At 38.4% G+C, this 15,185-nt stretch overlaps 2 protein-coding genes across 3 annotated transcripts in view; both read left to right on the plus strand.

Annotated features, from left to right (window-relative positions):
• Window positions 1-44: 44 nt before the first annotated feature.
• On the plus strand, window positions 45-4,513 carry LOC114150748 (uncharacterized). Of its 2 annotated transcripts, XM_028027389.1 has the most exons (4): window positions 337-1,663; window positions 1,791-1,937; window positions 2,039-2,371; window positions 4,247-4,513. In XM_028027389.1, exons 1-4 carry the CDS (start codon window positions 1,501-1,503, stop codon window positions 4,261-4,263), a joined length of 660 nt encoding a protein of 219 aa, XP_027883190.1. In that variant the 5' UTR covers window positions 337-1,500; the 3' UTR covers window positions 4,264-4,513. The 2 variants fall into 2 exon arrangements, 1 of the variants encoding a protein (XP_027883190.1); XR_003596829.1 differs by lacking the exons at window positions 337-1,663; window positions 4,247-4,513 and adding an exon at window positions 45-330 and having other exon boundaries at window positions 2,039-2,432.
• A 10,195-nt stretch (window positions 4,514-14,708) lies between these two features.
• The window catches only part of dspb (desmoplakin b), a 29,840-nt gene continuing 29,363 nt past the window's right edge, over window positions 14,709-15,185 (plus strand). Inside the window, exon 1 of the mRNA XM_028027390.1 lies at window positions 14,709-15,084. Coding sequence (XP_027883191.1) covers window positions 14,843-15,084 — 242 coding nt within the window. The 5' untranslated portion in view covers window positions 14,709-14,842. The remainder of the gene's footprint in view (window positions 15,085-15,185) is intronic.

A 15,185-nucleotide genomic window follows, 5' to 3' on the forward strand; every position in this document is an offset into this window, starting at 1 on the left:
CCGGGGGGGCCAGTGCCCCCCCAGCCATCTGATTGGCTCCCCCAGCGGCCCCCCCAAATGATCGACATGTCACGACACCCAGTCATTCCTTCACAGTAGGTAGCACTATGTACCACAATGGGTTGTGACACTTGTGACTGTTGTGACTGCTCAAAAGCAGCAGGGGGCGATATGCACCATTTACGTTTATTGTGATACACCATTTGGACACAACAGAGTTGACCCAACAGAAGAAGAGAAGGAGAACCGCGAAGAGACGATAGAGAAATATTGTACAGCTAAGAGGAATACAGTCGATTTGACTCCAAGACGGATAATCTGACTTCAAAGGTAAGTTTTACAATGGTTTACTACTACCAATAAAAAAACCCCGTTAAAAACATTTTGTGCTCAGCCAGGAAATAGTTTCTGGTAGTTGAGTTACTACTATAAGTTGCGAGCATCAAGCTATCAATGCTACAGCTATAGACATACGTAGACGCCGACTTAGTGAGCGAGTCGGCCAGTTCCTATGATACGTCACGTCTGCCAGTCAGACTCGTAATGCACGCAGAAGCAAAAAGTATTGTAAAGACGCTGACGCTGACGTGTTTCAGTGTGTTTACCACTCACGTCTGCCTGAACAATGTCGGGAGGATAAATACGGGAAGTAAAAAAAAAAGTATCCAACGTGGTGCATGTGTTATCAGACAGAATGGATCACGACATTCCTGATTATATGACCTGCCAAAATCCTCTGGTCTGTAATGCTCTTTCTTTCTAACAGCGATTTCTTATTAGCTCTCGCATTAAATAAAACTATACAGAATGAAAAATGTTAGCTATACTAAGAAAATAAAAATCAGAGTAGTTACTTCTGGCCAATATAATTACATGGGAAATATTTATTGGCTCAGAAGCTGTCGTTTGGCCACAAAGTCAAGAAATTCTGTTCATAAAATTGTGTTCTTTCTTTCTTACCTGTGAAAGGTAATGCTAATGGAGCCAGCTTGTACTATAAAATGAGTGAAAAAACTCCACACAAGTTCCCCACTGACATTTGCTATTTTTACTAATTCTTTTCTAAACATTTTCTATGAAACGGCAACACTTTGTTAGAGGTTCCGTTTCCCCTAGGAAAGGGCATGAACTTGTGACAATTTAATCTGTTACTCTTTTTGCTTTATTATGTTTTCCATGAAATGTTTAATTTATTTAAATTCTTATGTGTTTAGCTTTGTCATTTTCTTTTATGTTTTCTTTTATCTTATCGCTGATGTTTAGCACTTTATTTCAGCTCTGGCTGCTGTTAAAGTGCTTTATAAATAAAGTCGATAATGATCATGAACAAAAACAGGTTAGTCGGTCCAGTAGCTGAGAAGTTTGAATGCTGAACATACAGCCACAGTCTGTTTCCCCTGACCTACACACTGGAAGTGGGGATCTATTAACACTAAGTAATAGGAAGTGATACTTGGCATAACATGACTGGCTTGTTTTTTTTCCTAGGGTCAGTTGAGAATGAAAAGACAGGGAGGCAGGATAGACAGCTTCTTTATAAAAAGAAGCAAATCAGGCACAGATCAAACAGGGTTCAGCTCTGACATCAGCAGTCCTGGTAGCTCATGTCCTGAGAACAGTCACGAGAAAGAAAGTCTGGCAAACACCAATCCACCATCACCAGGTCAGAGTATCTACAGAAACAGTCAAATTCCTGCCCCGTTTTAGGTTATTTTTACTTGCTGGCTTCTGCTAATGTGTTTCTTTAATTGTTGGTTCAATTATGTTAATGTACTGTTTTTACAACGTAGTTCCATCAAAGGAGGAGTCTGAAAACACAGAAAGCTCTGCGCCTGACCAGGATGATGATGAGCCAGAAGGGGCAATTGCAGGAGATACCACTGATCTCTTCTCAGCAGTGTCCAGCACTCCTTTTGCTTTTCCAAAAGGACCCAGTGGTAATTTTACTTACACTAAGACCTGCTTAGTAGCTGCACAATTTACATGACATAATGATCATGTAAATTATGTGTACATAACCATTGTGTTTGTATTCCAGATATTTCAAAGTCAAAAGAACAGGGCCCTGTTCAGCCAAGTTTGACAAACTTCCCCAGAACTCAGCATGGAACAAGAAAGAGAACTTTTCACAGCTCCTGGTACAAAGACTATTCTTGGTTAGAATATTCTGTTATTAAAGACTCCTCCTACTGCTTTGCCTGTAGGCATTTTTCTTTGCCTAATGCACCAGATAGTGTCTTTGCTTCGCATTCCGGCTTCAGTAATTGGAAAAAGGCATTGTCCAAGGAGTCTGGATTTAAGCTTCACTCAAAGTTAGAGCACCATGTAAATGCAATGTATGCATGGAGTCAATATAAAAGGGCTAATGAGGGAAATACAACCATGCTAAATTCTATAAACACAAACCGGAAAAAAGTGGTGGAAGAAAACCGTTATTATATTAAAACAATAGCCGATGTTCTTCTTTTGACTGCAACACAAAATATTGCTCAAAGGGGTCATCGAGAGTCTGGGGACTCTAGAAATAAGGGAAACTTTTTGGCTATATTGGATGAAATAGCAAAGCATGATCAGTTAGTTAATTGAAAAAAAGCTTAGAGGATGTGCCAATGCAAAATACACAAGTCATCAAATCCAAAATGAAATTCTTCAGGGCTTAGCAGAGATGGTACAGACTGAAATCATAAAAGAAGTGAAGGAATGTGAAGTGTTCAGTGTTATTGCAGATGAAACAAAAGACTTGCAAAAAAAGGAACAAATGTCTTTGGTTGTACGATATTATTACAATGGTGTCATCCACGAAAGCTTCCTATGTTTCCAGGCAGCTGAAAGCCTTAATGCAGCAGGTCTTAGTGCAATGATCATTAGCTGTCTTGAGAAACATGGTCTGGACTACAGGAATAACCTAGTGGGACAGGGTTATGACGGTGCATCCGTCATGAGTGGGAAGCATTCTGGTGTATCTGCCAGAATTCAGAGCAATGCCAGATTTGCATTTTATGTTCATTGTAACGCACATTGCTTGAATTTAGTCCTTGTTGATGCTACCAAAGCAGTCCCTGAGGTCGTTGACTTTTTTGCACTTCTACAGCAGCTTCATAACTTTGTGTCTGGCTCTTATGTTCATCTGAGGTGGCTTGACGTACAGAAAGAGTTGTATCCAGCAGAACAACCCAGGGAGCTCCAGGCACTTTCAGATACGAGGTGGGCCTGCAGGTATACGGCATGCCGTACCATGAGAGACAGACTTCCAGCAGTTCTGAGATTGTTGCAGGATATTGCACTTGAAAGAAATGGCGAAAGAACAGTGGAGGCAAGGGGCCTGCTTCTTCAAATAGATATCCAATTTTTAGGTCTTTTGGTTACCTTTTGTAAAGTGCTTGGTGATGCCAAATGTCTTTCCGACATGCTTCAGTCCAGCACTCTTGACTTAGCAAGAGCTGTAGATCTAGTAGGTGCTCTTATAGACACTTTCCAGGACTACAGAAATGAAAAGTACTTTGATGAACTATGGAAAGAGGTTGAGGAACTTGCTGAGAAGAGCAAAATCAGTGTAAAAATTGACAGAAGAAATCCAAGATTAAGTTCAAAATTTCTTGACTCACTTGTAATGAGCACTATAGGACAGAGAAAATGTGATGACGAGGGCTTCCCCAGACCACTCTTTAATCAGGTGCTTGACTGTCTCATAGCGGAGTTAAAGAGGCGTTTTTCAAAGAAAAATTGTGAGATCATGCAAGGAGTGCAGTCCCTAAACCCCAAAAGTGCAACTTTCTTGAATGAGGAGCCTCTGATTGCTTTTGGACATATCTTTGAGTCAGATTTAGATGACCTGAAACATGAAGTGCACCAAATAAGGCGTTTGCTTGATCAGAGAATAAAGAGTGATTTAGGCACACCTTCTACTTTGCTTGATTTTATTCTGTTTCTTGAACCTTATAAAGAGGTTTTACATGAATTATTCAGACTTTGCAAGATTGCAGTAGTTAGTCCAGTTAGTACTGCTTCTTGTGAGAGAAGCTTTTCTGCTTTAAAATTAATTAAAAGTTACCTAAGGACAACAATGGCTGATGCCAGGCTAAGTCACATTGGAACACTTAGCATAGAGTCAAGGAGGGCACGGGGCCTCAACATGGATGACTTTGTAACATATTTTGCTTCATCTCACAACAACCGAAGGATTTTACTTTTATGAGTGCATGAAGAAGTCTTGTGTTTCTCGTCATGATTTGGGTCTTCACCGACTGGTACTTGTACCAATGATAGTTTAGGAGTCAGTACATTTGGTCATAGCTGCATTAAGTTCGAAAATAAAATGCACATGTAGCATCTATTAAATAACAGTTTCCATAACATACAACCTTCTTTTTTGAGATATTGTAATTGTGAACTGTGTGACACTGCATTCTCATTGTAAGTCTTGTCTTGTTACAATGGTGTCATTTAGAGGTTAATGTCCACTTATGCTTTGTGTGGCATGCATTGATAATAAACTGCAAATTACATGAGCAAATCTCATTTCATGAGTCTTTATTTATATATAGTATGTGAATGAAAGTACTTTTACTGTATTGTCATTGTCATAGTCAGTGGACCCCTTACAGATAGCCCTGGCCCCCCATTCGCCCCCCCAGAAATAAAAGTCTAGCTCCGCCACTGCTTTTAGATCGGTTCTCCTGCTGCATCCCACGGATTCAAAAATGCGTCATACGCTCCTTTCATAACCTTCATATAAATAGATTAGTAAGTGGTTTGGGGAGACAATAGAAGGATGGCTGTTTTCTGGATGCTGTACTGCCTTTGAGCCACCAGAGAGCGACAGATCATCACACTTAGAATTTTTGCACCAATTTGTCCTACAAAAAATTAGAATTAGTCCCTATTTTTACTTTAGATTATGAAATATGAAATAATTGCACAGAGAAACGCGATTCAAAGGATTTAAGAACAGATATATTTTGTGGTTAGCTGAAACTAAGCTTTAGATTGAGGTGAACAATTTCCCCACTGTCATAAGGTGGGGTTTGAAGTGGTGAGGTAGACGTGGTTGGACCCAAGTGAAGATGCAAATGATGGTATTTAATGAACAAACGGTACACAAAAATCCAGGCAGCACAGAAGAGCAGCGGCAAAGCTCTGAATCTGGTAGCAACTTGTAAATAGTATCAACAACTGACATAAGACAAATGTCAGAGGATGGTAAACGGGACAAAAAGACGAGGACCTGACGGGGAGAAAGAGACACAGGTGGGTATAAATACACAAAGAAGGTAATCAAGGGAAACGAGGGACAGATGGGGACAATCAAGGGAAGCTGGGACAACAAGGAGACTCAACTGAAAAACAAATTGGGTCATTCTACGTAATTTTTTTTTTTGTACCCCTCCAGGGGGTCTTTTGTGGGCTCTAGTGTCCCTTGTATGATAGGAGAATGACAGGAAAGGAGAGGGGGGAAGACATGCGGCAAATGTCGTCGGGTCCGGGAGTCGAACCCGCAACGGCTGAATCGAGGACTGAAGGCCTCCAAATATGGGTCACGCTAACCCCTATGCCACCATGGCACGCCCTGTTCTATGTAAATTACGTGTTGAACTAGTACAAACTAAAAGTAGACCAGATTCATTTTTTTCAGCAGTGGAACTGCCATTCAGTCAAGTTTTGAATCAGATACTAACTTCAGCACTGTCTGAAAGGTCACAGTTCAGAGGAATGTGAGAAATTTTGTGTTAGAGAGTGAAAACAGCCTAGTCCTCTATGAGCAGCACCAAGCTTATTTTCGGGGCACACCTCAAGGTTCAGCAGAGAGGTGACAGCCTGCTCATCTGACTTCTGTCTCCTGTTTTCTCCTCTTGCCTTGGTGGAGAGGAGGAGACTAATAACCTGTGAACACTGTTTGCTGTTGATGTTAAGCTGTGCCAACCACACCCACCGTAAAGAACATACCTAAATACCTTATGCAACCTCAGATAACCACATCCAAACCTGCAGATGCAATGAAATGTGGCTCAATTAAAATAAAAAGGTGCAGAAAAATTCCAGAGCTGTAGGCTGCCATATATGGAGATGGGTTCCAGCAAATAGCTTTGTTTCAAGGCTTTATGTACACAAGTGACGGTTGAGCCTCTGAAGCTGAATCTTCTTTTTAATATTTTAGATATATTTAAAATATATTTTAGATATGCACTGTGAAAAAAATCAAGAATAGGGAAATCTCCCAAGCATAATATGGAGTGCACAGAATGTTTTGCAATATATGATTAGTGAGTCGCAAAGAGGCAGGGGTCCACTGTACCAAGCAGCTACTAATCAATCACTTTCATATGAAGGCTGAAATGCAGCCATGAAATAAAACAGAACCTACTGTGGAGTCAGTCTGAAACTGGACGAGCAACAGCCAAACTCTAGTGGAGAGGCTGTGGAAGATAGGTTTGTGTCAAAGGTCAAAGACGATAGCACGAGTGAACACAGCCACAAGACACAAGGTACTTTATGCCAGTAACAAGGTCACTCTTCAGATAATTATTTCAAGACAAACTGAAGTTTCAAGATGTGCTGTTTAAACTCTTTTGAAGAAGCACAAGCACACAGTGGTGATGATCAAAGAAATATTGATTGAACAAGAAAACTTAGTGTTTGAGATGAAAACATATCAAGCTAATTCTCCTTGGAAGTCAGAAGATGTCCAGCAGCTAACAACTAGCAGACACCAGGAGGAGCCAGTGACTCCTATTTGGAGGTATCTGACCACCAGTGGATGAACTGCAAACAAAAGCTCACCGGTCCAACAAGGAGACAAACAAACTGAAACGACTCAACTTTTAACAAAAACAAAAAACTGAGGTTTAAACACCTCAGCTTAGCTCGTTATAGAACAAGCTAATTTGTATCTCATTAGATTAGGGTCTTTGGAGAACATTTATTGAACAGTCATAAATCTTTGTTAGATTTGCTGAAATTCATCAAAATAAAGATCTGTTCCTTTAAGACTTCTAGTCAAAATGATAGTGATAGCTGTAGTGAAAGAGTTTCAGTGTTTCAGGAGCATCATCCTGTGACCAGCGACCCAGAAAGGGTCAGGTATCAGAGCTTTGCGCTGGCCACTCCTTTCCATTCACTTCCTGCTCCCTGGCTCTGCCTCTATACCCCTGGAGATATATCAATGTCACCGACTGCACAAACACACCTCTGTCACAGGATCAGAGGGTGCAACAAGCTTGCAGCTTTTCTGTATGGAGTTTTATACTGTTTTGTAGTAGACCGACAGATAATGGAGTGCTTATGTCTGCATAATCTTTAAAACTGCATCACATTTCACTTTAAACTATAATAGGGTGATTCAAACTCCCTCTGACAACTAATGTATGGATTAAAAAGTTATTATTTTAAATCTCTCCAAAGTCTGTTTTTGTTCCAGCTTCAGTATCTTGTAAAAACTTTGGCAGTGTCTTTAAAATGAAACCGGTTCGCTCCCTGAATTGGCGTGTGTCTGTGAATTTTTTTGGTTTGTGGCTGCTGCTCCACCCAAACCTCCTCCATAGAATCTCTGTCAGGATATTCAAAGTGTGTGCAAACTTGACCTGTACATAAACAAATTACAAGATCATTATAAAGCACAAACACAATGATGATAATATTAACAGTAATGATTGTGAAAAAAAACAATAATTGTTGTAATAACAAGCCATATGAGTAGTCTCTTTTACCCTTTGGTTTTGGCATCCATTACTTTGTTTTTTGTGGTACATTTATTTGACTATTTCTAACACTAAATTACCCTCTAAATAAAGCTTCAAATGAAGAATATGCTCAGCTTTTTAACTTGTTTTCTCCAACATTTTCCAGAATTTGGAGAATCAGATCCTATCATATCCTCATAAGTAAAGCATGTGTAAAAGTTACCATGGTCTCTATTGTACATTCAAATATCTCCTAGTTTAGAGTTAGCAAAGCTTCTCAGGTCTTTTACACACAAATTTTGCTTATATATAGCATATTAAGCTAACCTATGCTACAGTATCCAAAATAATAATAATAAAAAAACAAAATAAAAAAGTCAAATTGAGTCATGAGGAACTAAATTCAGTTAAACTAAATCAAGATAAAACAAATTAACATTAACTTAGCTTCACCAACATAAGTCCGAAAGAAAAACAAACAAACCTAAAAAAACAGTAAAAAAAAAAAAAGTAAATTGGAAATGAACAAAATAACCAACATTAAATAAGGCAACTAATGTTATGCTAAGCTAACTAGGCTAGCTTAACCAAAATAAAAAGACAAAAGCAATTAAAATAAATTAAACTAAGCTAGAATAAATAATATTGCAAGACAAAAATCAAAAATAACATAAATGAGAATAACGCAAAAAATATTATAAGTTTAATTAAATAAGTTTATTGAATTTAAATTAAATTAAGTTAGTTCTGATATGCATAGTTGGGCAAAAATAAAATAAAGGATTGGCTAAACTGAGGTAAGTGAATAAAAAAATTAACTAAATTACATAATACGAAATAAAAAGAAGGAATCTAAACAAGTTTAGATTCGTTTCTATGTAGTTTGCTCTCCAGGTGCTTGTGTGGCTTCATTTCCAGGTTTGTTTTCCAGGTATTCAGGCTCCTCCCAGAGTTTTAGATTTCACTACTCCTTTCTCCTAAACTGTAATCTGTCCCCTTTCTCCAGGCTTCAGATCCCTGCCAGCATTGCATTTATTTTGCTTGTTGTGTAACACCACATGTTTCTTCCATTATTTTTTAAAACCTTAAAGAAAAAAAAAAATATATATATATATATATATATATATATATATATATATATATTTTTAGATGGTGTTTTATTTTATTTTGTAGAGAATGATGTGTCTTTTAGGTAATTCTAATCAAAGAGGTAATTTTTGGTTGTCCAGTTCTTTTCCTTTTTTTTTCTTTTTCGTTTGGATGTAAGAACAACAAATTATCAAAGCTTTTTGGTCATTATGGCATCCATTGCTTGGACACACTTCCTGAAGCAGTTTGTACATTGCACGCAAATATCTCCTGGGCACACATGACATAACAACCTACTGTTCTCTGTTCCCTTCACTTTACTGTCACACTTACATATCTCCGCCCTGCACCACCTGCTTTTGCAGGTGCAGACAGGGATGTTAGCTTGGCATGCCATGTGCCTTCAGGGTGGAGAGACACTGCAGGACCACACCTCAGTGTTCGTCCAAGAAAGAAGAGCACAGAGGAAGAAGCTTCTGTCATTTTATTAGGTGGCTCAGTTCTATTTGAGAGTGCTGAAATGTGCATGTCTTTCGATGTCAGATTTCTGCTGCTTAGACGCAGCTGAAAAACACTGCACGATAACCTAGGTTGCAGAAACCTAGGATATCTATCAGTTTAGATGTTCAGATAGCTATTATCAGCTAAGCAATGAAATTCATTCATAAATGTAGTTTTACTAAGATTTTCTTTCTCAGTAATAACTCTTGAGAACAATGTCAAGCAAGCAGACACACCCTATTTATCAGCATCTATCACTGTCACTCATCTGTGTTTTTAATTCTTTCTTTTTATGTATAAAAAGTTTCCCTTGGCACACACTCGTTCACTTTCAAGTGCACACAGATGAGGACATGCATAGCTGCAAACGCAGAAGATCTGACAAGATGAGACAGCCCCATGAAACAGTAAAAAAAAAAAAAAAAATTCAAGAGAAAATTATTAAAAATGCCCCCCCTCTCACAGAATATGCTGCCTGAACATGCTGTGATGTGTCCTGAATCATTGCGGTGTGTGAAAATTAAGAGCTGATTCTGCATGTGTGTGAGTGGGTGTTGTCCCGGGTGTGGAGGATCAGTTCTTTTAGGAGCTTCCCACAGTTCACCTGTGGGACAATGCCAGGTTGAAAATAACTACAGAGTGTTTTGGTATTATTACAGTTGATCTAAATGATTACACCTCAAAGGGGCTGAGGACACGTTTACTAATTTAAAAACTGTTATTAGAAGCAAGTTTCAGAGGACTGACCTCAGCAGACCCCAACTTATTTGTTGCTCATAATGATATCAAGCTGAGACACAGTAGATCTGGAAAATTGTTCAAATCCTATTTGTTTTGTGAGGTAAAATAATACGACTATGATAAATAATTTCAAAACATTTGCCACATTCACATAAGAGCACAAAGAGCTGTTGATTCAGTGCCAGCATGTAGATTTCAATCATAAATAATCTAATAAAACTAATATTAAGTTCAAGTGTTTTAATAGTGTTTAGATTTTTCCTTGACTGCATCCTGTAGCCAAAGACATGATCGGTAGAAAAGTCACAAAGGATCTAAATAATCTTATTGTACAAAGGTATCAGTCATGAGAAGGTTATAAAATGTCGCGGTTAATACAATCATCAATGAGTGAAGATTTAATTAGTTCATTAAATGGCTGTATTTCTGCCACATTCTCCAATTCTGTCTTTGAATTATTACAAACTTTGTTTATTATCAAAATTCAAAATATATATATTTGGTCTCATTAAGAATGTATCTTGTTTTCTCCTTCCTGAACACAAAGATTGCTCATCCAGCCACCATTATGTCTGAGTTGTTTGAGGGTTCTTTTTATTCACTCTCTCTGCTGCCTTTGCTAAATTGATTATCATTTTAATTTTGCATCTATCTTTGCAAACATGCTTGCCCGAATAAATCTGGCACAATGAGTTTGCAAGCTTTTAAAAACTGAAATATTCATTACGATCAAACACTTCTTATAATTGCTGAGAAGCGTTTTGACCTTTACCACTGATGTCTTGACAGTTTATTTAAGGCCTCCTTCCCTTTAGATCTTGAGATTCCTAAAACAGACAACATGTCTTGTCTGTTTTAGGAATCTCTGACTTCCAGTCATGTTGGTAAAATTAAGAAATTGCATTAAATCTAGATACACCAGGACAATAAATATATTTTTTAAAGAATGCACAACATTCTTTAAATGTTATGCACATTTAAAGAAACCAATATTAGTTATTCAAAATGTTATATGCGAATGATTCAGTGGTAGAGAAAGTGCACCATATACAAAGGCTACGGTCCTCATAACTTTCCCGGATTGATTCTATGCATGTGATTTCTCTGTCCCCTTCATATTAAATGGAAATAAATTAACAAATATAGTCAAACTGAATTCAGAATCAAAGCATAGAAAAGATCCTGAAACACGTGTGCAACTGCAAAGGATGATGATTCTGCTGCTCTGAAAAACTGGATCCAAGATAGAAAGAAATAAGAAATGCTCTTTATTTTAAAACAAATGCAGGTTGCGTTGAAATCCAACACAGAGGAAAAATCAAAACATAATCTTGTGAAGTATATTTTTTAAGCACAAACCTAGGTACATGAAAAGAAATCATGTGGAATATCTCTTTCATTAAATTTTGCATGAATTAAAGTTCCCAAAACATACCTAAACCCCATCAACCAGTTGTTTATTTAATTTCAATGCTCTAACGAATATCATGTCACAACTAAAATAGAATTTTAATGGCCCACAATACTCTGGAAATCTTTGAACCAAATCCTAGTTTACAAGCTGAGTCCTGTCTGCAGAACAAACGTTAATAAAGGAGGGTGGGAAGATTCAAAGCTTTTTCACCACGGAAATACTCCTTGAACTGATATAACTCTACATATGTGCAAAATTCTGTTCATTTAAACACTTTATATCTCATTTTGTAAAAAAAAAAACAAAAACAAAAAAAACCCTGTTTTTTTTTCAGAGGATATGTTGAAGATTAAAACTTAACTGATGCAGATTTGGATTTCAGGTGCAAATCTTATTAGTAAATGACATGCAGCTGAGCTTTCAGGGCAGAACATCGGTCCAATTTTAACAGAAAAGAAAATCCGTTGCTGGAATGCTGCCCTAACGAAAGTATGTGTCAGTCGATGTGCAGGCAAAGGCGTGCTCCTGAACGACATATGCCGGGGGGAATAACATGATGGTTATGTGAGACTTACTTTCTTCTTCTCACAGAGGAAAGTACTGGATCAGTTTATTACCTTTGTGAATCACCCACAGAAACTTGGACTCAAGCAAGCTCCAAAAGTTCAAACAGCCACTTTTGTTGCCATATCACAAAAAAGATTCTTCTGCAGTAAGTCATCTTCATAGTCTCTAATTAGACCTAAACACAGGAGAAACAGAAGGTTGTAGTAAATTGAAATAATTAAAAAAAGACTTTCAGTTATCTGTAGGTTTCCATTTCTGCTTCTTAAACTTTCTCCCTTGCATGAGTGCAGACAAACATCACACACACTCACAAACACAAACACACACATGCCACATTCCTCATTTGCTGCAGATTTCAATGAAACCAAGGTGCAGGCGAGCTAAAGCAATGGTCAGTGGAGAAAATAAATGAAGGTGCATTAAGGATCATATTCAGACAAATATAACGTTTCTAAATGGTTTCTGTTTGATTTTGAATCAATTCAAAACTCTTGAATTGTAACCCCTGAATTTTCAAAGTATTTTTAGATCTTTTAGTTGTGCTATTCAATAATAGTATCCTATTTCTGTTTTAACAATAAAGAGAGCATCTAAAGGTGTTTCGGTTCTTTTTTCAGCAATTTCGCCAGAGCTCTGTTCATTGTGTTAAAAGGTTTTTCTCCTCCATGAACATTTTCACAGTTTGTCACATTACAAACCAGAAGTTTCCATGACTCGATAGGAGGATTGCTGCTGCATCTGCAGTGATGATGGCTCTGTGCCCAACTACCGTAGAGGAGAGAGCGTGGAGCCAAAAGGCAAATCTCTCGATTTATCAATTACAGTTGCAAGTCTTTGGTGGTATGTTTAATCCATATCTACAGACTTAAATTTTTGCCTTCTCTTCTTTGCAAAACACCCCAAATTCAGACTAATTTAATTGAACATCTGTGAAAACAAAATGTCATGCTTTTTCCACTGATCAGATTTACAACCAGCTTCTTTCTCCTTGCTGAAAAAAACAGCAACCCATACCATGATGCTTCCACCACTTTGTTTCACTGTAGGGGTGGAGAGTTCAGGGTCATGTTCATCATTTTGCATCTCCGCTGAAATGTTTGATCTTGTTCTCATCTAGTCAGAGCTCTTTTATCCCCGTCCTTGTCCTAAATAACTCTTGGCAAACCTGCCAATGAGGCTTTTTGTAAATTTCTTTTAACAGTGACAATATATTTATGACCATTGCAGTGGATGCATTTCCCTTCAACTGATTCCCACACCTGTAAATCTCTGTAACTCATGCAATGTTACAATGGGCCCATTGTTTCAATCTGTCTATTAGGTTAGGTGAACCCGACCGTAATGCTCTGTTACAAAGGTTTGTAGCTTTGATATGTTTTTTCCATTGTCAGATGTGCTCAATGGGATCCTTAATGCTTAGAATATTTTTATCCTAAGCCCTGCTTTAACCTCCTGTAATTTGTTGAACTTTGTGTTTTTATTGTGTGTTTAAGTTTCTTACATTTAAAGTTGTGTTTTTTAGTTTCTAATTTTTTTCATTTGTAGTTTCCTGTCTCATTCTGGTCAGTCTGACTCTTTCTGTTCTGTGATCCATTGACTTAAATAAGTGTGTGAACTACTATAACACAATAAAGGACTCTGGAGTCTGGTGTTAAACCTGAGTAATGTTTCAGCAATGTGCTTCCCAGAAAGTCTCTATTATGTCGGTGCATTTCAGCCTTTTTAGGAGGGTCGGACCACCTGCAGGCATACAGTGACTCTACTGTACACCCAATAATGAAGTTAGGCAAAAAAAAAAAAAGACACTTTGTCTTTTTCTGAAACTATTTAAAAGGTTCTCCTGATAAAAGAGAGTCTGTGCATAGCCAAAAAAAAAGCCCAATTCAGAAGAGCATGGGAGGAAAATAGCAGCCTAAATCTGTCCACTAGAGAAAGAGATAGTTCTCTGAGGTCAAACCAAATGATTTAAAGCATTTTGGCAAAAGAAAACAGAGCTGTCATTTGTAATTGGCTGTCAAACTTGTTTTTCTGAGAGTTCCTCCTACTGGCTGCAGGCGTTAGTGAGTACATTTATCACACGTCCTTTCAGCAGTTTGCCTTGAAGCTCTGCAAGCATTTCTGCAGTTAATCGGAGCGATTCTGTTTCAGATTACAATGAGAGTCCAGATTTTCAGAAGCTTGCACAAACAGGCGCTTGCCTGTTGTAGTGCAGCAAGAATTTACAGTTTGGATCAAATTGTATGATATATTGCCATCTAATTAATCTTTTTGTTTCAAGGGCTATACCTTTTTCAAGATTCATATCTTTAGGTTCTAAGTGCACAGTCCTTAAGAGCCACGAGAGGAAGCCAAGTAGCCAAGTATATTTGAAAATAAATATAACATCTTTACTCATATTTCTAAAAGGTTTGAAAAAAAAAATGTGTTGCCGTTGTCCTACCATGAACCCTCAGAGGTCCTGGAGTTGTTTGTTTTGAGTGTTGTCATTTAACTACGTTTGGAAAACAAGTCCTTGCTGTTAAAGCATTTCTCCAAAACGCCTGCTTTACCATTTAGCGGTTAAAATCTATTTTTCTAAACTTCTAAACTTGAAATATTACATAGTCAAAGTGGTCCTCATTAAGCTATGAATGTAACAAAACACACAAATTTTCTGCCTCAGTTTTGAAGGGCGTGGCAACGGGGACATGAAAACTTTTGAGGACATTGGAGACACAGAGGTGTGGTCCTCCACCCCCTAAAACGCAGCTCCGCAGCGCGCCGCTCGCAGTGTGCAGCAGAGGAGGACAGGTGGAGAAGGCACGGCTCTGCTGTGCGCTGTGTCCGGCTCCCTGGCTGCCGTTTCCAGATCACAATGAGCCTTTACGGGTCAAACCAGGCGCTCAACTCGGGCCGGAGGGCCAGCTCGAAGAGCAACCTCGCTGGCGGGATGACCTACCATTACGCGCGGAGCGATGTGGCGCACGGAGGCGGTAATGGAGTCGAGCCCATAGTGGAAGGATTTAACAGATCGGCGACGTTTTCGAGGGCGACGACGTCGAAGGGTAGCAGGATGATGAGCAACACCATGGGGAGCGCCACGATGGGTGGAATGAGGTACCAACATTCGCTTTATTTATTTATTTTTCCTGGTTGCCCCTGTTGCGCACTTAACTTCTCTCATTACTCAGTATGAAAAGGTAGTAGACATTAAATAT

Source organism: Xiphophorus couchianus, chromosome 9 (genome assembly GCF_001444195.1).
Source record: "Xiphophorus couchianus chromosome 9, X_couchianus-1.0, whole genome shotgun sequence".
Classification (NCBI taxonomy): domain Eukaryota; kingdom Metazoa; phylum Chordata; class Actinopteri; order Cyprinodontiformes; family Poeciliidae; genus Xiphophorus; species Xiphophorus couchianus.

What these genes read in the sequence shown, in the direction of transcription:
- LOC114150748 (XM_028027389.1), top strand. Translation starts at nt 1,501, where the DNA reads ATGAAAAGACAGGGAGGCAGGATAGACAGCTTCTTTATAAAAAGAAGC. An exon ending in CACCAATCCACCATCACCAG is followed by an intron (nt 1,664 to 1,790) that starts GTCAGAGTATCT and finishes TTTACAACGTAG; the next exon opens with TTCCATCAAAGGAGGAGTCT. An exon ending in TTTTCCAAAAGGACCCAGTG is followed by an intron (nt 1,938 to 2,038) that starts GTAATTTTACTT and finishes TTTGTATTCCAG; the next exon opens with ATATTTCAAAGTCAAAAGAA.